General features: G+C 43.2%; 1 protein-coding gene across 1 annotated transcript in view; it reads right to left on the minus strand.

Annotated features, from left to right (window-relative positions):
• Nucleotides 1-26,281, minus strand: part of abtb2b (ankyrin repeat and BTB (POZ) domain containing 2b) — a 140,585-nt gene that overhangs the window by 35,601 nt on the left and 78,703 nt on the right. The window contains exon 3 of the mRNA XM_070442821.1: nucleotides 6,078-6,288. Coding sequence (XP_070298922.1) covers nucleotides 6,078-6,288 — 211 coding nt within the window. The remainder of the gene's footprint in view (nucleotides 1-6,077; nucleotides 6,289-26,281) is intronic.

Below are 26,281 nucleotides of genomic sequence, written 5' to 3' on the forward strand. Positions count from 1 at the left end.
TCTCTGCCTTCTGCCAGACAATATCAGTGTGGATGACGGATCACCACCTCAAGCTGAACCTCGGCAAGACGGAGCTGCTCTTCCTCCGGGGAGGACTGCCCGTTCCATGATCTCGCCATCACGGTTGACAACTCCATTGTGTCCTCCTCCCAGAGCGCTAAGAACCTTGGCGTGATCCTGGACAACACCCTGTCGTTCTCAACTAACATCAAGGCGGTGGCCCGTTCCTGTAGGTTCATGCTCTACAACATCCGCAGGTACGACCCTGCCTCACACAGGAAGCGGCGCAGGTCCTAATCCAGGCACTTGTCATCTCCCGTCTGGATTACTGCAACTCGCTGTTGGCTGGGCTCCCTGCCTGTGCCATTAAACCCCTACAACTCATCCAGAACGCCGCAGCCCGTCTGGTGTTCAACCTTCCCAAGTTCTCTCACGTCACCCCGCTCCTCCGCTCTCTCCACTGGCTTCCAGTTGAAGCTCGCATCCGCTACAAGACCATGGTGCTTGCCTACGGAGCTGTGAGGGGACGGCACCTCAGTACCTCCAGGCTCTGATCAGGCCCTACACCCAAACAAGGGCACTGCGTTCATCCACCTCTGGCCTGCTCGCCTCCCTACCACTGAGGAAGTACAGTTCCCGCTCAGCCCAGTCAAAACTGTTCGCTGCTCTGGCCCCCAATGGTGGAACAAACTCCCTCACGACGCCAGGACAGCGGAGTCAATCACCACCTTCCGGAGACACCTGACACCCACCTCTTTAAGGAATACCTAGGATAGGATAAAGTAATCCTTCTCACCCCCCCCCCCCTTAAAAGATTTAGATGCACTATTGTAAAGTGGCTGTTCCACTGGAGGTCATAAGGTGAATGCACCAATTTGTAAGTCGCTCTGGATAAGAGCGTCTGCTAAATGACTTAAATGTAAATGTAAATGTAAATACATATTGACATAGTAAATAAATACAAGTTTGTAAAAAGAAAAAAATAACCTTAAAAGGAGATTTCATGCTGACATACTAAACACCAATGGTATTCACCAAGTTGATGGTTTTATTTTAGGATAATGTTTTACAGCTTTCAGACACCTGTGATAATCTGAAGTACCCAAAAGAGCCACTAGATGTCTTGTGATATATTGCATAAAATCCTTGAGATACCAAAATTCTGGTAGTTTCCTGGTAAATGTATAAAGTTTCCAGTAATATACTCTCGCTTTGCAACCCTACTCAGGAAGCGCACCACACACAGTGCCGCTCCTACCATAACCAAACACTCCCTTGGATGCATATACAATCATAAACTCAAATAAAAAACACACACAGCCCACTGGGCACAGACATCAAGTCAACATCTATTCCACGTTGGTTCAGCAAAATTGTATTGAAATGATGTCAAAACAACATTGATTCAACCAGTGTGAGCCACTCGGAATTGACATGCCTAAAAACTAGACTAGTGAGTGAGAGCAGCATCCACTTTGTATGCAAGAGTGCATAGATACCTTTACACAGCCTACATACCTCACTCTTAAGTGTGTCATTCGCCCTTGAACATACAGGAGACATTTCTCCTGAACTTTTTACACACACACACACACACCACACACCACACACACACACAAACACACACACACACACCACACACACCACACACACACACACACACACACACACACACACACACACCACACACACCACACACACACACACCACACACACACACAGGAAGACCTAGGAGGAAACTTGTACGTACAGTCCCAGTCAAACGTTGACACACCTACTCATTCAAGGTGTTTTTCTTTAATTTTACTATTTTCTACATTGTAGAATAATAGTGAAGACATCAAAACTATGAAATAACACATATGGAATCATGTAGTAACCAAAAAAAGTGTTAAACAAATCCAAATATCATATATATTTGAGATTCTTCAAAGTAGCCAAACTTTGCCTTGATGACAGCTTTGCACACTCTTGGCATTCTCGCAATCAGCTTCACGTGGAATGCTTTTCCAACAGTCTTGAAGAAGTTCCCACATTTGCTGAACACATGTTGGCTGCTTTTCCTTCACTCTGCGGTCCAACTAATCCCAAACCATCTCAATTGGGTTGAGGATGGGTGATTGTGGAGGCCAGGTCATCTGATGCAGCACTCCATCAATCTCCTTCTTGGTCAAATTGCCCTTAAATAGCCTAGAGGTGTGTTTTGGGTCATTGTCCTGTTGAAAAACAAATGATAGACCCACTAGGCGCAAACCAGATGGGATGGCATATCAATGCAGAATGCTGTGGTAGCCATGCTGGTTAAGTTTCCCTTGAATTGAATAAATCACTGACAGTGTCACCAGCAAAGCACCCCCACACCATCACACCTCCTCCTCCATGCTTCACGGTGGGAACCACACATGCGGAGATCATCCGTTGACCTACTCTGCATCTCACAAAGACACAGCGGTTGGAACCAAAACGTTCCAATTTGGACAGACCAAAAAGACAGATTTCCACCGGTCTAATGTTAATTGTTCGTGTTTCTTGGCCCAAGGAAGTCTCTTCTTATTATTGGTGTCATTTAGTAGTGGTTTCTTTGCAGAAATTCGACCATGAAGGCCTGATTCAAGCAGTCTCATCTGAACAGTTGATGTTGAGATGTGTCTAGGGTTGCAAACTTTCCGGGAAAATTCCGAAATTCTTCCGGAAATTTCTCCATGGGATGTTAAGCCAGGGATTTTGGGGAATTTTGCTTAAAGTCATCAAAAAAGTTAGCTTATAACAGTGAACCTTTTTAGTGGGATACACATAAGGCAATTCTCGGTCTTGTGGCATATTTTGGCTAAACTATCCCCAATTCAATGGATGCTATTGAGCCCACACTACTATACTGTCTGAGCCAAGGACTACATGCTTTCTGGTAAGTTTTGATTACAATACTGGGTGGAGTGAATATATTTAATATGACATACATGCCTTTTTGTTAATTAGTAAATAGTAGCCTACACACTAGCAAAGTGTGTTTAAATCATTTCTAACTTGTTAACAATTTTAACAATTTTAACACAATTTTAACTAAACCCACATGCTACCATGTGGGTTTAGCTTGCTTGAGTCTGCTAACTGAGGAGTGTTCATTTACCTGTTTCCATACATGTTTCAATATAAAACATTTATTTTACTAAGGAATTGTTTAATCTAACTGCTTAACTATTTATCTGCACATTGAATGGTATTTTTACTATTATTTTCCTAATCTTTACAGGAGAAAATGCCACACACACACACACACACACACACACACCACACACACACACACAAACACAACACACCACACCCCTCCCTAAAATATATCAGGTTCAAAAACATAGTCTTCTAATTTCACCAATTACTTCCATAACATATCCATGAACCCTGGAGAACCAACCTAAGGGAACCGACGTGTAGTTTCATAATGACCACATGAGCTACGTCAGCTGATATTTATACAGCCTTTTATCACATCTTACTGGAGGACAGGAAATAGTGGAATCAGGAGTGAGTCAGTCCTAGTCCACGCCCTGTTTTCAGTGGCATACGTACAACACAAGCAGTAACTTGCAGAGCGAACCACTGCTCTACAGGGGTTATTGGAGCAGGGATTCTCTTATTTTTATTTATTTAGTCTGAAGCTAAATGACTAAAACCAGGTAGAAAGTGTGTAGAAAATGCCTACATTTACTTATTTAATCTCTGAAAACTATCTTTCTTCAATCACAGTATTTATTCAGCACATTTTGGTTGATTTTGTGGTCTTAAACCAGTGAGCTTACTAGCAATCTTAATTTAAAAAAAAGGTGTTCTCTTGTCATATACTTGCTACATTTACAATCAATATAGCATTAAAAATAGTTACCCAGATTGCATTTTGGCTGGGTTTTTTCCCCGCAGTGTGATATTGGGTCGTGACTGAGACAACCAGGTTTAAAATTTGAGTCCTGAGGCAAAACCAGATGAGTAATGTCTAATGAGCACACACCATTCAGTTCATTAACATTGTCATGGAACCTCTAATCTCTCACAAATCAACTATAGGCCTACAACTGTTCAGACACTACCAATAAACTAAGACACTACCAATGAGATAACTATGTCTAAAAACATACAATTACCTTGACCTCAACTTCAAAGCCGGGAAGCCAGCCATAAGAGATGAAAAGAGCCACTGACATGGTTAAAACCCATTAGTACCTCTTAAAATACACTAACACTTTCTCTTATTCACATCTTTCAAATAGTCCACAGTTCTCCAAGACTAACATTTACACCTGTAACAACTACCTGTCCCCCCCCACCTAGCATTAGCACCCGAATAAGAACCTTGTAGACTCCGTTGTGAACGGTTGGTGGGAAGAGGAGGGGTTCACAGGAAGTTCGTGACAAGTTGATAAGAGCTCTTTAAAAAAGTGCTGTACTTTGCGAATGTGAGCTGTGTAAGAAAGATCCGTGGTTAGCCAACTTCGCATATTCTCAGTTCTTAATTAAACAGTGTCAGTCACAGTCACATGTTTATTTGTGTATTTCTGCATCTACAGTTGAAGTCGGAAGTTGACATACACCTTAGCCAAATACAATTAAACTCAGCTTTTCACAATTCCTAATATTTAATCTTAGCAAGAAATCTCTGTTTTAGGTCAGTTAGGATCGCCACTTTATTTTAAGAATGTGAAATGTCAGAATAATAGCAGAGAGCATTATTTATTTCAGCTTTTATTTCATTCATTACATTCTCAGTGGGTCAGAAGTTTACAAACACTCAATTAGTATTTGGTAGCATTGCCTTTAAATTGTTTAACAAGCTTCCCACAATAAGTTGGGTGAATTTTGGCGCATTCCTCCTGACAGAGCTGGTGTAACGGAGTCAGGTTTGTAGGCCTCCTTGCTAGCACAAGCTTTTTCAGTTCTGCCCACAAATTGTCTATCGGATTGAGGTCAGGGCTTTGTGATGGCCACTCTAATACCTTGACTGTGTTGTCTTTAAGCCATTTTTCACAACTTTGGAAGTATGCTTGGGGGTCATTGTACATTTTGAAGACTCATTTGTGACCAAGCTTTAACTTCCTGACTGATGTCTTGAGATGTTGCTTCAATATATCTACATAATTTTCCTTCCCTCATGATGCCATCTATTTTGTGAAGTGCACCAGTCCCTCCTGCAGCAAAGCACCCCCACAACATGATGCTGCCACCACTGCGCTTCATGGTTGGGATGGTGTTCTTCGGCTTGCAAGCCTCCCCCTTCTTCCTCCAAACATAACGATGGTCATTATGGCCAAACAGTTCTATTTTTGTTTCATCAGACCAGAGGACATTTCTCCAAAAAGTACGATCTTTGTCCCCATGTGCAGTTGCAAACCGTAGTCTGTCTTTTTTATAGCGGTTTTGGAGCAGTGGCTTCTTCCTTTCTGAGCGGCCTTTCAGATTATGTCGATTTAGGACTCTTTTACTGTTTGATATAGATACTTTTGTACCTGTTTCCTCCAGCATCTTCACAAGGTCCTTTGCTGCTGTTCTGGGATTGATTTGCACTTTTCGCACCAAAGTACGTTTATCTCTAGGAGACAGAAAGCGTCTCCTTCCTGAGTGGTATGATGGCTGCGTGGTCCCATGGTGTTTATACTTGCGTACCATTGTTTGTACAGATGAACATGGTACTTTCATGCGTTTGGAAATTGCTCCCAAGGATGAACCAGACTTGTGGAGGTCTACAATTCAAGGTAGGCCTTGAAATACATCCACAGGTACACCTCCAATTGATGTCAATTAGCCTAACAGAAGCTTCTAAAGCCATAACATCATTAACAAGAAATTTGTGGAGTGGTTGAAAAACAAGTTTTAATGACTCCAACCTAAGTGTATGTACACTTTCGACTTCAACTGTAGATAGATCTGTTTTGAAATGTCCCTAACTTTTTGATGGTGTTTATCTGAGAGAGAGAGAGAGAGAGAGAGAGAGAGAGAAAGAGAGAGAGAGTGTGTGTATGAACTGTCTGTCTCTGTGTGTGTGCGTGTGTGTGTGTATAAACATCCATTCTCCATATTCTAACTCTTACCTCTCCTTGCTGAGGGCCATCCTGGGTGGGTCTAAGTTGGGGTTCTCCATGGACTCCATCTGTGGGCAGCGGAGGAAGTAGTAGAGGGTGTGTAGGGCGTCGGGCAACCAGGAGACAATCTGTTGGGGCCGGGTGTGGCGGGCCGGGCTGAGCCCCGGGCGTACGGAGCTCAACCGCTGCATGTGGTGCATGGCTCTGGACACCAGGTCACCTAGGAAAGAGACATAGGGAGGGAGATGGTGAGGGTGAAGGTGAGATTAGGGCTGTTGCGGTGACCGTATTACCGCCACACCGGCGGACACGAGTCATGAAGGCAGTCAAATTCCATGTGAAAGTTTAGTCAAGGTAACTAGGCTTCTCCAAGCTCTGATGCTGCTGATGGTCATTAGCAGCCTACCAAACTTGCTAACTGCCTGGTTTTCAGCAATATATTGTACCTCTAATTACTATGACATCAATGCAAATGTAATCGAAAATCTAATCGAACACTTCATGAGAGCCCATAAGCTCATGTTGCGCAACATTTCTATAGGTTATGCAATTGCGCGAGGAAACAGAGCGACGGCCTCTACTAAAAAGAGGAGGATCCCATCAGCTTTCTATCGACTAGGCCTACGATATTTATTTCTCAACTTTCCTAATATTAAGCACATTGTTTATCTTTACAACAGAAGTATAGCATACCTGGCTGGCATGAAAATTGTGGCGCAGCAGTCTATGGCACTGCATCTGAGTGCTAGAGGCATCACAACAAACCCTGGTTCGATCCCGGGCTGTATCACACCCGGCCGTGATCAGGAGTCCCATAGGGCGGCYCACAATTGGGAAGAGTTTGGCCGGGGGGGTAGGCCGTCATTGTAAAATAATATGTTTTTTTCTTAACTGAAATGCCTAGTTAAAAGGTTAAATAAAAAATGTTWAAAAAAATTAACAACAGTAAAAGCATCCTGCATTCGCGATTCAAATTTTTTTCCCCACAGCCCCTGTCTCGAGACAGGTGTGTAATAACGGTCCATTCTAAATCAATTTTTTTTGTTGCACATATATTATTTAGTATAGGTAAAGACAAGATTAAATCAAGAATAGTGTGATGAGTGACAATATTAGCCATTCGGTGAAATTATACAGTGCATTTGGAAAGTATTCAGATCACATGACTTTTCCCACATTTTGTTATGTTACTGCCTTAGTCTAAAATGTATTAAGTTATGTTTTTTCCTCATCAATCTACTCACAATACCACATAATGAGAAAGAAAAAACTGTTTTTTACACATTTTTGAATTTTGGCCCATTTCTCCTAACAGAGCTGGTGTAACTGTGTCAGGTTTGTAGGCCTCCTTGCTTGCACACGCTTTTTCAGTTCAGCCCACAAATTTTCTATAGGGTTGAGGTCAGGGCTTTGTGATGGKSAGTCCAATACCTTGACTTTGTTGTCCTTAAGACATTTTGCCACAACTTTGGAAGTATGCTTGGTGTCATTGTCCATTTGGAAGACCCATTTGCGACCAAGCTTCAACTTCCTGACTGATGTCTTGAGATGTTGCTTCAATATATCCACATCATTTTCCTACCTCCTGATGCCATCTATTTTGTGAAGTGCACCAGTCCCTCCTGCAGCAAAGCACCCCCACAACATGAAAAAGCTGCCACCCCCATGCTTCACGGTTGGGATGGTGTTCTTCGGCTTGCAAGCCTCCCCCTTTCATCGGACCAGAGGACATTTCTGCAAAAAGTACGATCTTTGTCCCCATGTGCAGTTGCAAACCGTAGTCAAGCTTTTTTATGGRGGTTTTGGAGCAGTGGCTTCTTCCTTGCTGAGCGGCCTTTCAGGTTATGTTGATATAGGACTCATTTTACTGTGGTTATACATACTTTTGTACCCATTTCCTCCAGCATCTTCACAAGGTCCTTTTCTGTTGTTCTGGGATTGATCTGCACTTTTCGCACCAAAGTACATTCATCTCTAGGAGGCAGAACGCATCTGCTTCCTGAGCGGTATGACGGCTGCGTGGTCCCATGGTGTTTATACTTGCGTACCCTTGTTTGTACAGATGAACGTGGTACCTTCAGGCGTTTGGCAATTACTCCCAAGGATGAACCAGACTTGTGGAGGTCTACAATTATTTGGCTGATTTCTTTTGATTTTCACCATGATGTCAAGCAAAGAGGCACTGAGTGTGAAGGTTAGCCTTGAAATACATCCACAGGTACACCTCTAATTGACTCAAATGATGTCAATTAGACTATCTAAAGCTTCTAAAGCCATGACATCATTTTCTGGAATTTTCCAAGCTGTTTAAAGGCACAGTCAACTTAGTGTATGTAAACTTCTGACCCACCGGAATTGTGATACAGTGAATCATAAGTGAAATAATCTGTCTGTAAACAATTGTTGGAAAAATTACTTGTGTCATGCACACAGTAGATGTCCTAACCAACTTGCCAAAACTATAGTTTGTTAACAAGACATTTTTGAAGTGGTTGAAAAACGAGTTAATGACTCCAACCTAAGTGTATGTCAACTTCCGACTTCAACTCTACATATAGGTTGAAGTGTGTGAGCAGTAGATACATAAATAACACACACGCACACAGCTAAATGTCCACACACACACACACGTTCATAAAACACACACACACACACATAAAACAAACAAACAAACACACCACACAGTATCGGGTGAACCATCTACCACCACAGCAATACTCAGCATTGGCCCCCTAGGCTACGTCATCCAGCAAAGGATTTCCCCCTTTCTTTCCTTAACCCATGACATTATTTTCTTTTCTTAACCGATTAGTAGTGCCATTACCAGTAAGCACAGCCAGACCAACCCAGTCTAAACAATCATTAATCACTAATGACGTTTGCACTTAATGGACTCGTCAGACAATGACTGGAGGGCTTTTCACACTACTGAGCTGAACTGAGTGGTGCCAAACTAAGCTGTACTGAGTTGGCCTGTTTACACACATCCGTCATATAGTTGCTGGAACTATGCTGAATAGGACAAAGTGAAAAGAAAATATCTGAGCCAGCACAGTTTGGTTTGGGTCAGCGTGATAGCCAGGGAATGGGAGTACTAAGTGCAGTGAGGCTACACCAATCACCAGGGTCAATGTAGCCACTGGGCTGCTTCATGGTTATTGAGATAATTCAACCAACAAATGGTAGGTGAGGAGTCAGGTCTCACTGGTGGGTTCCAACTTCCCACTATTCCTTTGATTCCATCTTGAGAGTGTTGGCTAGAGAGACACTGGTTTTTTAAAAACTTTATTAATATGGATTTAGGTGGGTTACAGGTGGGTACAGCATGTTACAGTGCATGATGTCATAGTATTTTACTGTCATTGTTGCCGTTAATTCTCGTTGAAACCACCAGAAGGCATCTTTGAGGGTGTCTTTATGAAGCTTGTTGGCACTTGCTTACTCTCCAAAATAATCCCACAGAGGCCCATGCAGGCCAGACATTTTGATTGCTATAACCTATCTGAAAGAGCATAACAAGTTAATTAATTTCATTGACATGGAGCAACCATAGCCTCAGCTACTATAGCACAGAGATATGCATGACCTTCCTAAATAAAATATGAAGGTATTTCTTTYTGATTGTGTATATTACATTGATTTATTAGACTGGCGGTTATTGGTAGGCTACTCGTTGAGTCCCGGCTTCTACTGTTAATATGGATACTGCGCAGCAGACCTTCACGGCGCTTTGAGGATGAAATGACCAGTAAGTTATGTCTTTTTATGATATTTATCTTAATGTAGGCCTACTGCTAAAATAKACATWTTTCGGTAAATTCAGGGACATGTGGGTTCAAGGTTCTTATTGAAATGAAGTTATTGAAATGACATGGAGCTGTTGGCCTAAGAGTCCTATTTACTGTAGCTGTTTAAGTGTAACTTACTTATTGGCATGAAGGCCTACTTCAATATACAGTATATCAATCAATAATTCATTCATTTGTACATGTCGTCACACAACATCCATGTCTTTAAATACAGTCAAGCATTTTAGATATAAAACGAAATAACAAAGGGAGCCTTGAATAATTAAACAATGAGTAAACCCCAACATGTCGGCTAAAGCGATTGAATTCACTAATGCATTTAATGCATCTTAACTCTTTCTTGAACTCCATTGTTGGTTAAGGGCTTGTAAGTAAGCATTTCACGGCAAGGTCAACACCTGTTTTATTCGGCTCATGTGACAACAAAAATGCATTTTACATTAGCCTAGGTAGGCCTCAGGGTTTTCTTTAGGAAAATATGGCACTGTACCACGTGCCTGGTCGGGAGTAGGCCTAAGACTACCAAGCGACTGCGAATGAAGAGCAAAATAATCAAAACATTTCCACAGCCTAATTGTAGGCTAACCAGTATCCAAACAAAGATAAAAATTCTGATTGATTTATCAAGACCAGTCCCCAAGCTTGTCTCAAAGCAGCGCAAAACGGTGCTGAAATAGTTGACCAGATGTGGGTAGGCTATTGCTAAAAATCCTAGTATAACAAATTGGATGACTTTGGGTGTTTTGGGTGTAAGAAACAATTTCTTTACTTAAATTACATTAGCCTACTTTATTGCAATATCTCTATCATTCAGGGACATGTATTCCCATAGTAATTTGTTACAGATCCATCCAGATGTGGTTAGAAAACAGTGCATATGGTGGGCTATGCAAAGAGATGAGGAACGTGACATGCCTCACAAATTAATATTTTAAAGTTGCTAAACTCGAGTCTATTGTCCTGCTGATAGCCCATTCCAATTTATTGGAAAGACTGCTGAACCATTTACCCGCAGCATTGTTATTCGGTAACATTCCACAAGTAAATGGTTTAGCAGCCCCCTCCCCGTTTAAGGGGCTCCTAGCCAACTGTGCTTTTCCCCCCCCCACATTGTTTGTAACTTATTTTTTACATAATGTTGCTGCTACTGTCTCTCATGACCAAAAATAGCTTCTGGATATCAGAACAGCGATTACTCACCTCAAACTGGACGTAAAACCTCTCTCATCGTCACTCAATGCCTATGTACGTTTGTTTATGTGTAACTCTGTGTTGTTGTTTGTGTCACACTGCTTTGCTTTATCTTGGCCAAGTCGCAGTTGTAAATGAGAACTTGTTCTCAACTGGCCAACCTGGTTAAATAAAATAAAAAWAAATAAAAAAATAAGTYCATCGACGACGTCATCCCCACAGTGACCGTGCGTACATATCTCAACCAGAGGTCTGTCTTGCTAGCACAGACTGGAATATGTTCAGGGATTCATCCAATGGCATTGAGGAGTATACCACCTCAGTCACCGGCTTCATCAATAAGTGTATCAACAATGTCATCCCCACAGTGACCGTACGTACATACCCTAACCAGAAGCCATTACAGGCAACATCCGCACCGAGCTAAAGGCTAGAGCTGCCGCTTTCAAGCAGCGGGACACTAATCCGGACACCTATAAGAAATCCCACTATGCCCTCAGACGAACCATAAGCAAAGCATCAATACAGGACTAAMATTGAATCCTACTACACCAGCTGTGACGTTCGTCGGAAATGGCATGGTTTGCAAACTATTAAGGACTACAAAGGAAAACCCAGCTGAGAGCTGCCCAGTGACGCTAGCCTACCAGACAAGCCTTTTATGCTCGCTTCGAGGCAACACTGAAGCGTACATGAGAGCACCAGCTGTTCCGGATGACTATCGGATCCTGGACTTCCTGACCGGCTGCCCCCAGGTGGTAAGGGTAAGCAACAACACATKTGCCACACTGATCCTCAACACTGGGACCCRCAGGTGTGCGTGCTTAGTCCCCTCCTGTACTCCCTTTCCACCCACAACTGCGTAGCCAAACACAAATCAAACACCATCATTACGTTTGCTGACGTCACAACAAAGGTTGGCCTGATTACCGACAACGATGATACAGCCTATAGGGAGGTCAGAGACCTGTGGTGTGGTGCCAGGACAACAACCAATGTGAACAAGACAAAGGAGCTGATCGTGGACTACAGCAAAAGGTGAGCCGAACAGGCCCCCATTGACATTGGCAGGGCTGTAGTGGAGCGGGTCGAAAGGTTCATGTTCCTTGGTGTCCACATCACCAACAAATGATAATGGTATCTGTAAAAGGTATTTGTCAGCCCACGTTCGGAGCTGAGTAGGCCTAAACGCCCACATGGAGACTGTTCATTCAGTTGCTGATGACTTTTCCCTATGTGTGTACACTATGAAACTCACAGAGACACACACACACATACACAGGGATACACAGGTATCAGTGGCGGTCGGTGCTGTTAAAGATGAGCTATAATTAATTTTCCATTCACCCAGTTCAATGTAACATTGATAGGTTTAGGCTACTACATGATACAAACATTTCCCCTATACCCATTCATGAGGTTGCTACATCTAAAAAATATATTGTAATCCACACAGTGACCCATTCAATACCGTCTTGTACACTCTTGCCTGCATCTAGCTGATCTAAGGCATAATCATTAGTTCAACAGTTGCAAACAAGAGTTTCTTTTGGACAAATTCAGGTATGTTAATCCCTGTTTCGTTCCGTTTGCCTTCGTTTAAGAATCGGCAGAATGAATACACCCCTGAACACAGCAAACACAGTTGACTTCCATCACAGCCACATACAATCAGCATGATTATTTGCTAGTTGAATAATTCCTTTTCGAATCTACGTGTTCTCCTCCTCTCACATTTTTCCTTCGCTTGTGGACTTCAGTGCACCATACAACAGCTGTCTCTGACCAGGCGAAGACAGAGAAAGTTGAATAGTTCAATAGTTGAACAGTTTTAAGCAAATACATTTCTTCAAAACTGAAGGAGAGGAGAGAGACAGAGCTAGCTATATTTTGTTGTATTTTTTTACATTTAAAAATACATTTAAAAAACAAAAGTTTACCATGGAAGAGTTCCAGTGTTGGATAGCCATAGCCAGCTAACATAGCATCCCTCTCTGTTTGAGCCAGGTGTTTGAGTAGGCTAAATTTGTTAACTGCATCAGCTAGCTAGGTAAGTGAAAGTAAAAAAATACAACAAAATATAGCTAGCTCTGTCTCTCTCCTCTCCTTCAGTTTTGAAGAAATGTATTTGTTTAAAACTGTTCAACTATTGTCTTTCTCTGTCTTTGATTCAACTACTCACCACATGTTATGCACTGCAGTGCTCGCTAGCTGTAGCTTATGCTTTCAGTACTAGATTCATTCTCTGATACTTTGATTGGGTCAACAACATGTCAGTTCATACTGCAAAAGCTCTGATAGGTTAATGTGTCCTCCGGCTAACACCATAGTGCTACCCCACAGAGTGCTGTTGAGGCTAATGTAGACCTTCATTGCAAAACAGTGTGTTTTAATCAATTATTTGGTGACATTAATATATTTAGTATAGTTTTATCTAAAAAGGAAACATTGTATTCACTGAGGAGGATAGTCATCCCCTTCCTCCTCTGAGGAGCATCCACTGACAGGCATACATACACAAAAACACACACATTAAAAAAAAAAAAACACACACACACCAGATAACCCCCCCGGTAGTACCCAGAGTAGGGGAACGAGAAAACATCCTAGTGCGTGACCATGGAGGGGGGCGTCTATGAGAAGAGGGGACTGGTGAAACTCACCCCTCAGTAGGCCAGGCACTGTGAGGGGGAAAGGGAAGGGGAGAGAGGCATGGGGGGTGAGAGGCAGGGTCATGTTTAGGATCATGTAGCACACATTTAACATAATTACCCTTATAGGTTAATCTCTAACCTGATCACCGTTGAGTGGGAGGATGCCTGGAAGCCAGGACTGGGGGTAGGAGGAGAGAGGGGCTGGTGAAGGGGTACCATAGGGAGTCAAGTCCTCAAAAAAAAGCCAGAGCCTACTTGTAGCTGAAGGGCTCAATTGTGTTCCCACCAACCGGCCCCCTCCATGGGGGCTCAGAGGAATTCTACCCCAGGACGGAGAGCCTCTCCCTGGCATCCCAGCCCTGATATATCCCCTGGGGATTCAGGGCTTAGATCCACAGGTCTTGAGGATATGAAATACAGCATTATTGGATTCCATGTAATATTGGATGGATTCCTGCCTCAGAACGTGGGAGCCAATGAGGCTGTTTCTGTTCAAAACATGTCAACAACCCAATCCACCCAGTAACAGTAGGGTAGAGAAGCATATGGTGTTAGAATCTTATGTTTTACCGCTACAAGGATACTAGTTCACAATGTTGTGGCTGTACTAGATATGATGGGAAGAAATTAATAACATAACAGGTATTTGTTGATGTGAATTTTCAAATAAAGACACGTATAGCCAAAATCTCTGTGATCCTATGCTTTAGATGTAGTGCAAAAGCACTGTGCAATGTCCCAAAAATATAATAAACGTCATTATAACCTGAGCGGGGTGATCATTTGAAACTTCTCTTCAATAATGTGCATTATAAGGAGGCTTTTAGTCAACTATGTTAAAAAATAAGTAAAACAATAAAAAGTTGCCTCTTTATATTTAACATTGTTGAATAAAAGTTTGTAATTAAATCACTCAGATTATATGGTAATTTCTGTAGTATGAAAATATATCCCATCGGCTCTTCTTATCTTACTATCCCTTTAGCGTTAGCCTGTTTCAAGCACGCCATGTTCCACTAACAAAGTCATTCTCTTATTCTAACACCAGTGTTTACCAAATGTTGGATTGGAGAACCAGTGGTGGGCCGCAGCTAAATCCCTTTGGGTTGCCGCTGGTTTACAGCTGGGATTCTGGCTACAAAACAATTACTTCGGTTTGTTTACTCAGTGGCTTAAAAGAACATTCTAGAAGATTGAGTGTGATTATTTGCTACTACCCCAACCTACCTCATTATGTTATTCACTTTACCTCTCTGTGTCTCTCTCCGTTTCTGCCTCTCTCGCTCTCATGTCCCTGTCTCACCCTCTGCTTCTGTCATGTTAAACGTACTACAAGCTCTATGCAGACACACGATTAGGAGTGTTGCAGAATCCACCCAAAAATGTATTTTGTTTAGAAGTAATAACTAGTGATTACAGGCTATTGTGAAATGGTAGAACCTGCTGTAGCCAGCTAGCTAGCCATGTGTTTTTTTACTCCATGACCAAAACAAGATGACGTTCTATTTTTAGCTGATATGGGAATGAATACACAAGCAGCATATCAAACTGGGATAATGTTTTAGGTTACACCGGCAGTATAAATCTGATATTTCACATGGGAAGCTAAAAAGGCTAGCTATCGTGCTAGCTTTTTAGACAGGCTGKCAGCTAGCTACTACTCGCAAAGGGACTCTTCCTTGCTTTCACAAAATCTAAAGACACACGTTTCTTTTTGCTTTATCATGTTACCAAAAGGTGTCCACTACTCCAAAAAAATCCATCCCACTCCACCCACATAGATCAACTGAGTGAAGCTTGTAGTAACCTTAGGATCATGCTTTAACTTATGTTTGCCATTGTACTAGTATACTGGTATACGCTAATATACCATGAGTTATTAACCTTTTTTGAATTGTGGCATACCCTTAAATACAATATAAAAACCAACTATTTCCACTATCCACCAGCTTTTTTTATTTTATTTCTCACTGGTTGAGAAAYAAATCAACTCTACCCTCCACAAGGCCCCATGTTTAGTTTGTGTGTGCGCCCGCTCGGTCAACTAAGTCCAGCCCAGGGCTCCAGCAGGACTGGCTGCTTCCATACAGATGCCCCAGTGTCTGCCCTGTCTCCTGGGCAAGGCGTGCCAACCCCATGTGTGTGTGGAGGTCTGGAGTGTGCCTGCCCGCTGAGAGCTCAGACCAGCGCCATAGCACAGGAGACACATTACACAAAGAGTGCACTCAGAGAGGGAAAGAGTGTGTGTGTTTTTCTTAAAACACCCGACAACCGGCCAGTGTGTGTGTGTGTGTGTGTGTGTGTGTGTGTGTGTGTGTGTTTCAAGTTGTATTGTCACATGCACAGGATACAGTACAGTGACATGCTTAACTTGCGAGCTCTTTCCCAAAAATGCACAATAAAGGAAGTAATAAGATAAGAAATAAAACAAATGTGAACTGCAAGAGAAGAAAAAAAAGAAAAGAAACACGAGAATGCAGTAACAGGTCTTATAGTATACACAGCTCAGTGCAGTGCCAGTACCGTTACTACAATGTGCAGGGGTAGGGTTGCAAAGGGAAGTTATATTCATTGAAACTTTTGAACTTTACCAGTAAACTACCAGGATTTTGCTATATTTCAAGGATTTTATGTAATCTATCACATGACATCAAGTGGCCCTTTTAGGTACTTCAGATTATCACAGGTGTCTGCAATAATCTCTGGCCATCTGTGTGCCTTGATCAAATGTAAAATATTTGAAATAACTATTATAATAATAATAAGGACAAAGCTGTAAAACATTATCCTAAATATCAACCATCAATTTAGTGAATACCATTGGTGTTTAATATGACGATTTCAGCACGAAATAGGCTTTTATTGACAATTACATGAAGTTGATGTAAAGAGTCAATATTTGCAGTGTTGACCCTTCTTTTTCAAGWTCTCTGCAATCCGCCATGGCATGCTGTCAATTAACTTCTGGGCCACATACTGACTGATGGCAGCCCATTCTTGCATAATCAATGCTTGGAGTTTGTCAGAATTTGTAGGTTTTTGTTTGGCCACCCGCCTCTTGAGGATTGACCACAAGTTCTCAATGGGATTAAGGTCTGGGGAGTTTCCTGGAAATAGACCCAAAATATCAATGTTTTGTTCCCTGAGCCACTTAGTTATCCATTTTGCCTTATGGCAAGGTGCCCCATCATGCTGGAAAATGCATTGTTCGTCACCAAACTGATCCTGGATGGTTGGGAGAAGTTGCTCTCGGAGGATGTGTTGGTACCATTCTTTATTCATGGCTGTGTTCTTAGGCAAAATTGTGAGTGAGRCCACTCCCTTGGCTGAGAAGAAACGCCACACATGAATGGTCTCAGGATGCCTTACTGTTGGCATGACACAGGACTGATGGTAGCCCTCACCTTGTCTTCTCCGGACAAGCTTTTTTCCGGATGCCCCAAACAATCGGAAAGGGGATTCATCAGAGAAAATGACTTTACCCCAGTCCTCAGCAGTCCAATCCCTGTACATTTTGCAGAATATCAGTCTGTCCCTGATGTTTTTCCTTGAGAGAAGAGGCTTCTTTGCTGCCCTTCTTGACACCAGGCCATCCTCCAAAAGTTTTAGTGAAACAGATGATATTGCAATTACGAATGTCTATTTGTCGGCAAATACGTGACCGAATGTCATCCATCTTGTTATTAGGTGACTGAACATTGGCCTTTAAAATGGACTGATGTGGTGGCCGGTTTTCCCTTCACCTCGGTCTCACCAGTACGCTCGCTCTCCTGCCTCTTTCACGGTCGGAGCCTGCAAGACTGTAACCATACGATACAGCGCCATCTTATCTTGTGTGTGTGTGAGCATAATTTTTTTCTCTAAATGCCTTACTAACCGTCAGTGTGTGTATGAACGTAGCCTTGTCTTGTAGGGACAAACAGCAGAGTGTTCAGTCAGTTTCGAAGAGGAAACCTACCCCTCCCTCACCCTCAGCCCCCCTACACTCTCAATCCTCCCCCCTCCACCTTTCCATCACTTCCCCCCCTCACTCTGTCCTTCCTTTCCTCCACACCCCCATCCTCTACCTTTCCATTGCCACAACTCCCTCACTCTAATCTTCCCTTTACACACACACGCCCTACTCCATCTTCTACCTTTATGCCTCAGCCTTCTATCCCCCCCTCCCCTCCATCATTATCCCTCTACTTCTCTTCCACCTTTCCATTCCCGTCTGTCCCTATGGACTCTTTTCAACCCTGCCAGCCCTGACTCTAAACAAACCTCCACAGGTACAGTAGAGTACAGTATGTGTGTGTGACGTTTACCGCCAACAGAGAGAGCCCTTCACACACTGTATCACATTTCCTGGCTTTCCTCACGACAAGAGTGCCTTGAAATTTGCCAATGCCTGGAAAAAATCACAACTCAATGTCCTCAGTTTATATCTCAACAGTACTCAACAGTTCTTCCAGATTTCCCTCACAGCTCACACTGGTTCCACAGATTCAGCTGGTTTTCTGCTGACACCAGCTATATCAGAAAAGGGATGTTCCAAATTGGCACTTTATTCCCTATGTAGTGCACTAGTTTTGACCAGAGCCTGTAGTGCACTACACAGTGAATTCTGAAAGTATTCAGACCCCTTTCCCTTTTCCACATTTTATTATGTTACAGCCTTATTCTAAAATGGATAATAAAAAATAAACTCAATCTACACACAATTCCCCATAATGACGAAGTGAAAACAGGTTTTTAGAAATTTTWATTGAAAACAAAAATGCCTTAAGTATTCAGACCCTTTGCTATGAGACTAGAAATTGAGCTCAGGTGCATCCTGTTTCCATTGATCATCCTTGGAGTCCACCTGTGGTAAATTCAATTGATTGGACATGATTTGGAAAGGTGCACACCTGTCTATACAAGGTCCCACAGTTGACAGTGCATGTCAGAGCAAAACCCAAGKCATGTGGTCGAAGGAATTGTCCGTAGAGCTCCGAGACAGGAGGCACAGATCTTCCCCAGATCTGTCGAGGCACAGAAGGGTACCAAAACATTTCTGCAGCATTGCAGGTCCCCAGGAACACAGTGGCCTCCATAATTCTTAAATGGAAGAAGTTTGGAAACAACAAGACTCTTCCTAGATCTGGCCGCACGGCCAAACTGAGCAATCGGGGGAGAAGGACCTTGGTCAGGGAGGTGACCTAGAATCTGATGGTCACTCTAACAGAGCTCCAGACTTCCTCTGTGGAGATGGGAGAACCTTCCAGAAGGACAAGCATCTCTACAGCACTCCAGCTATTAGGCCTTTATGTTAGAGTTGCCAGACGGAAGGCACACCTCCGTAAAAGGCACATGACAACCTGCTTGAAGTTTGCCAAAAGTAATCTAAAGGACTCTCAGACCATAAAAAAACAACATTCTCTGGTCTGATGTAACCAAGACTGAACTCTTTCGGCCTGAATGCAAAGCGTCATGTCTGGAGAAAACCTGGCACCATCCCTACAGTGAAGCATGGTGGAGGCAGCATTATGCTGTGGGGATTTTTTTCAGCAGCAGGGACCGGGAGACTAGTCAGGATCAAACTAAAGATGAACGGAGCAAAWCACAGAGAGATCCTTGATAAAAACCTGCTCCAYAGCACTCAGGACCTCAGACTGGGGCAAAGGTTCACCTTTCAACAGGACKATGACCCTAAGCACACAGCCAAGATAACGCAGGYGTGGCTTCGGGACAAAAACCTGTTTTTCCTTTGTCTTTATGGGGTATTTTGTGTAAATTGATGAGGGGGGAAAAAACTATTTATTCCATTTTAGAATAAGGCTGTAACGTAACAAAAGGTCTACAATTCAAGATTCTCTCTCTATATATATATATACAGTGGGGAGAAGAAGTATTTGATACACTGCCGATTTTGCAGGTTTTCCTACTTAAAGCATGTAGAGGTCTGTAATTTTTATCATAGGTACACTTCAACTGTGAGAGACGGAATCTAAAACAAAATCCAGAAAATCACATTGTATGATTTTTAAGTAATTCATTTGCATTTTATTGCATGACATTACAGGCTGACTACACAGCTCACGTCGCGTGCACGAGTGTTACAAAATAAATTGAGAAATCTATATTATTAAATTATTGCACCCACACTGCTCGCGCTGCTCGCGCTTTGCCAACGGCTAAAATAGAAGTCAGTTCTATTTGTGACGCAAATCGCGCCGCAAGTCCTGCTTCTCCCATCTCCTCATTGGTTTATAGAAGCAGGTACCCACGTGCCATTGGTTATACTCACGTGGGTGACTGAAAGATGAACGAGGTCGGTGGCGGTACTGCACCTCATTTATGAAAGTTGCCAATCGCAATATAAAGTCAAGAGAAGAAAAACCCTGGAAGGAGGAGAGATGACTAGAAACGATTCGGTTGACCTTTTTGTGTGGATTAATTGGCAGAGTAGAAGACCGTGAGCATTTCAGGTAAAATAACAACTCAATGTTCATATCCCAGAACAAATAAGCTAGCAACATCAAGCTAGSTAAATAGGACAAGTTAGCTAGCAACTGCAAGCTAGCTAGCTAAATTGCCATACATGTTTAATGCTTATCGACCTGTCCCCAAATTAATCTAATTGGTTCAGAGTTTGTTTTGATATTTTAACCTGCGTGTCATGATCGCGTTTGGTGTGGAGGGACAAAATACATCTATGCACGATGGCGCACGCTCAAAGCCGGTTTGGGTTTCGTGTTAGAAATTCACAACCAAGAAGTCAAATCAACTGAAGCAACATAACAGTAGTGTTGACTGAAAATGTCAAGTTCAGATGACAACTTTAGGGGGGAGGATCTTATAAGAATTAGCACCCCCACAACATGATGCTGCCTCCCTTGTGCTTCACGGTTGGGATGGTGTTCTTCGGCTTGCAAGCCMCCCCCTTTTTCCTCCAAACATAACGATGGTCATTATGGCCAAACAGTTCTATTTTTGTTTCATCAGACCAGAGGACATTTCTGCAAAAAGTACAATCTTTGTCCCCATATGCAGTTGCAAACCGTAGTCTGGCTTTTTTTATGGTGGTTTTGGAGCAGTGGCTTCTTCCTTGCTGAGCGGCCTTTCAGGTTATGTCGATATAGGACTAATTTTACTGTGGATATAGATACTTTTGTACCTGTTTCCTCCAGCATCTTCACAAGGTCCTTTGCTGTTGTTCTGGGATTGATTTGTACTTTTCGACCCAAAGTACGTTAATCTCTAGGAGACAGAACGCGTCTCCTTCCTGAGCGGTATGACGGCTGCGTGGTCCCATGGTGTTTATACTTGCGTACTATTGTTTGTACAAATGAGTGTGGTACCTTCAGGGGTTTGGAAATTGTTCTCAAGGATGAACCAGACTTGTGGAGGTCTACACATTTTTTTCTGAGGTCTTGGCTGATATCTTTWGATTTTCTCATAATGTCAAGCAAAGACGCARTGAGTTTGAAGGTAGGCCTTGAAATACATCCGCAGGTACACCTCCAAATGACTCAAATGATGTCAATTGGCCTAGCAGAAGCTTCTAAAACCATGACATAATTTTCTGGAATTTTCCAAGCTGTTTAAAGGCACAGTCAACTTAGTGTATGTAAACTTCTGACCACTGGAATTATGATACAGTGAATTATAAGTGAAATAATCTGTCTGTAAACAATTGATGTAAAAATGACTTGCTTCATGGACAAAGTAGATGTCCTAACCGACTTGCAAAAACTATAGTTTGTTAACAAGAAATTTGTGGAGTGGTTGAAAAACMAGTTTTAATGACTCCAACCTAAGTGCATGTAAACTTCCGACTTCAACTGTAGGTACGTGGTTGCAAAGGGCATCAGTGTCTTAACAGCGCGATTTGCCAATGCAGGATACTCTGAGCGCAGCCCAATCCAGAAATCTGGCAGTGGCTTCTGATTAAATTCAATTTTTACAGAACCGCTTGTTGCAATTTCGATGAGGCTCTCTTGTTCAGATATCGGTAAGTGGACTGGAGGCAGGGCATGAAAGGGATAACAAATCCAGTTGTTTGTGTCATCCGTTTCGGGAAAGTACCTGCGTAATTGCGCACCCAACTCACTCAGGTGCTTCGCTATATCACATTTGACATTGTCCGTAAGCTTGAGTTCATTTGCACACAAAAAAATCATACACAGATAGGCCAGTCGTGTGAGAAACTCGTCATCATGCAAGAGGTCAGACAAGTGAAAATTATGGTCAGTAAAGAAAACTTTAAGCTCGTCTCTCAATTRAAAAAAATTATCAATATTTTGCCCTTTGATAACCAGCGCGTATGTTGTAAAAGTCTTACTTGGTCGATGCCCAGATCATTGCAGAGTGCAGAAAATACACGAGAGTTCAGGGGCTTTGCTTTAACAAAGTTAACAATTTTCACTGTAGTGTCAAATACACTGCTCAAAAAAATAAAGGGAACACTTAAACAACACAATGTAACTCCAAGTCAATCACACTTCTGTGAAATCAAACTGTCCACTTAGGAAGCAACACTGATTGACAATAAATTTCACATGCTGTTGTGCAAATGGAATATGACAAAGGTGGAAATTATAGGCAATTAGCAAGACATCCCCAAAAAAGGAGTGATTCTGCAGGTGGTGCCACAGACCACTTCTCAGTTCCTATGCTTCCTGGCTGATGTTTTGGTCACTTTTGAATGCTGACGTTGCTCTCACTCTAGTGGTAGCATGAGACGGAGTCTACAACCCACACAAGTGGCTCAGGTAGTGCAGTTTCATGAGGATGGCACATCAATGCGAGCTGTGGCAAAAAGTGTTTGCTGTGCTGTCAGCGTAGTGTCCAGAGCATGGAGGCGCTACCAGGAGACAGGCCAGTACATCAGGAGACGTAGAGGAGGCCGTAGGAGGGCAACAACCCAGCAGCAGGACCGCTACCTCCGCCTTTGTGCAAGGAGGTGCACTGCCAGAGCCCTGCAAAATGACCTCCAGCAGGCCAAATGTGCATGTGTCTGCTCAAACGGTCAGTAACAGACTCCATGCGGGTGGTATGAGGGCCCGACGTCCACAGGTGGGGGTTGTGCTTACAGCCCAGCACCGTGCAGGACGTTTGGCATTTGCCAGAGAACCACAAGATTGGCAAATTTCGCCACTGGCGCACTGTGCTCTTCACAGATGAAAGCAGGTTCACACTGAGCAACATGGAGCACATGGTGACAGACGTGACAGAGTCTGGAGACGCCGTGGAGAACGTTCTGCGGCCGTGCAACATCCTCCAGCATGACCGGTTTGGCGGTGGGTCAGTCTTGGTGTGGGGTGGCATTTCTTTGTGGGGCCGCACAGGCTCCATGTGCTCGCCAGAGGTAGCCTGACTGCCATTAGGTACGAGATGAGACGATATATGCTCTAGCGTTGAATTGGACCGTGGGACGATCTGGGGCTGTGAGAGGAGGTTAAGTGTCAAGTCAGACGCGAGTATCGATTGTGGCCCCGTGCCTAACGTGTGTATGAGATGCAGATCGTGCGTTGGATATAAGCACTGAAGAGAGCTACAACGGCGAGCAAGTAGTGCTTGAGAAGGCGCGGAGGCATTGGCAACGGTCACCGGAGTACAAGTGCGAGTATGTTGACTGGGTCCTGCACCTTGCCTGGTTTTTGGCGACTGTCATCAGGGTGTTTGTTATGTGCTTCACCGCCTCGCTCCAAACGTCTCCAATCAAGAGGCGGTAAATATGACAAAGGGCCTGGGACGTGGGCTCCATGCTTCGTGTCAAGGAACACTAACGCTGACCAGCGTGGCGTGACACAGGAAACTTTATGTTGGCCACCGCTCGCATTGGAGAGTGACGCATGAATGTTGGCGCACGCAGGATGTATAACCACTTCGCACTACAGGACATGAAAGTATGTGTGGTCAGAAGAGACTAGACTAGCCGCACTTATCACGCTAACGGACAGCACACGAGTTGTTATGAAATGTTGACTGTGTGTGCCCAAGTAGAGCGTGCCAGAGCGAACGATCAGCCCAGGCAGAAAAGGTAAAACTCGCGCATCGGAAGGAGTAGTGTGGCTGAAGTGAGACGGAAGCTAGTCTAGAGGGATGACCTGTAGGTGAGAGTCACTCGCCCTTTTGGTTCAAGAGCTGGATGTTCCCAGTAGGAATTTAACGCGATATCGAGCTTTTTGAGCGTAGTTCATATTGCACGTGCCATATGTGTGCATTTCAAGCGAGTTGCGCGATGTGAAAGATTTTATAATTTGGTCAATCGTGTTGCTGTTCTAAGTGGATCAGGTTTGATATTTCATAGAAGTGTGATTGACTTGGGAGTTAATTTTGTGTTTAAGTGTTCCCTGATGAGCCTATAAGTGATGTCGTGAGACCACGAGGTGAGACACTAGACAGTCGGGTTTATGTGATAAGCGGGCAGGTAGGACTCTCACCGAAGCTGTCAGGCTTCTAGGCAGTTGGAGCAGCACCGATCAGAAGCACACGCGTGTGTGTGGACATCTCCGGTGGACAAGCTTGAGCAGCCTACTCTTTCCTGGGGTCCCAGCAGAAATTAAGGTAGTTGATAGCAATTTTAAAAAAAACATTACAAATAATTCAACAACACTGTCACGATGGGACGCGACGGTTATTTCAGTAAAGGCGGTGCCAGCACTAGGAGACGAAGTGTGCTGATCACACACGATGACTGTATATATTCTATTCTACTATGTGATTGCTTCGTAAGGCATCCATGGTGTTAGGCTATAGCGATTGATTGCATGGAGCAGGTGTCATGTGATTTATCGTGTGTTGTGTGTGGTGTGTGTGTGTGTGTGTTGTGGTGTGTGTCCTTGTGTGGTGTGTGGTGTGTGTGTGTGTGTGTGGTGTGTGGTGTGTGTGCAATGTGGGCTGTACCAATGTTTTGTGTTGCTCCACAGTCCCGCTGTTCATTAAGGTGTTTTTTAATCTGTTTTTTAAATCTAATTTTACTGCTTGCGCCAGTTACTTGATGTGGAATAGAGTTCCATGTAGTCACGGCTCTATATAGTATTGTGTGCCTCCCATAGTCTGGTCTGGACTTGGGGACTGTGACGAGACCTCTTGTGGCATGTCTTGTGGGGTATGCATGGGTGTCCGAGCTGTGTGCATTCAACATTTTTTGACTACACCTCTCATAAATAAAAGTAGTGATGAAGTCAATCTCTCCTCCACTTTCAGCCAGGAGGGATTGACATGCATATTATTAATATTAGCTCTATGTGTACATACAAGGGCCAGCTGTGTTGCCCTGTTCTGAGCCAATTGAAATTTTCCTAAGTCCTTTTTTGTGGCACCTGACCACACGATCAATAGTCAAGGTGCGACCAAAACAAGGGCTTGTAGGACCTGACTTGTTGATAGTGTTGTTAAGAAGGCAGAGCATCACTTTATTATAGACAGACTTCTCCCCATCTTAGCTACTACTGCATAAATATGTTTTGACCATGACAGTTTACAATCTAGTGTTACTCCAAGCAGTTTAGTCATCTCAACTTGCTCAATTTCCACATTATTTATTACAAGATTTAGTTAAGGTTAGGGTTTAGAAATATTTTTTAGAAATATTTAGGGCTAACTTATTCCTTGCCACCCACTCTGAAACTAACTGCAGATCTTTGTTGAGTGTTGCAGTCATTTCAGTCGCTGTAGTAGCTGACGTGTATAGTGTTGAGTCATCCGCATACATAGAAACTCTGGTTTTACTCAAAGTCAGTGGCATGTCGTTAGTAAAATTGCAAAACGCAAGGGGCCTAAACAGCTACCCTGGGGAATTCCTGATTCCAACTGGATTATATATGCTAGGCTTCCATTAAAGAACACCCTGTGTTCTGTTAGACAAGTAACTCTTTATCCACATTAAAGCAGGGGGTGTAAAGCCATAACACATCAGTTTTCACAGCAGCAGACTATAATCAATTATGTCAAATGCTGCACTGAAGTCTAACAACACAGCCCCCACGATCATTTCATCATCAATTTCTCTCAGCCAATCATCAGTGATTTGTGTAAGTGCTGTGCAAATAGACCACCAAAGTCCATTTGATGTCACAAAGCTTTCCAGTACTTTAAAAATATCCTCTCCTGGTGTCCTGGTTTCTAGTGGTTTGCAGAAGAGGATCTTCCTTAATTGACCCCCAATAAACGTAACGGACATATACCAGGAGCTGTGCCAGGCCCACACGTCTGTTGACTCATCCAGCTGGAACACATAGAATTCACTGGCGTTTATGCGAAGCAGTAATTGTTTCAAAACATCTCCTGCCATGTCACTGACGTGTCGTGAAACAGTGTTGTTTGATGAAGGCATTGTCTGTATAGATTTTAGGGCCTTTTCCCCCAGCATTGTCCCAGCCATATCCGCGGCAGCAGGAAGAATGAAGTCCTCCCCAATAGTATGGGGCTTGCCTGTCCTAGCCACTCGGTAGCCCACCATATAAGACGCTTCTAGCCCCTTCTTATTAATGGTATCGGTTGCTTTTATACACTTCTAACTACTCGAAAGTTGTCTTAATTCTCGCCCAAAAAACTCCCGTGGCTTATTTTTCAAATTGGCATGTTT

This window comes from Salvelinus sp. IW2-2015, linkage group LG4q.1:29 (assembly GCF_002910315.2).
Source record: "Salvelinus sp. IW2-2015 linkage group LG4q.1:29, ASM291031v2, whole genome shotgun sequence".
In the NCBI taxonomy this organism is placed as follows: Eukaryota; Metazoa; Chordata; class Actinopteri; order Salmoniformes; family Salmonidae; genus Salvelinus; species Salvelinus sp. IW2-2015.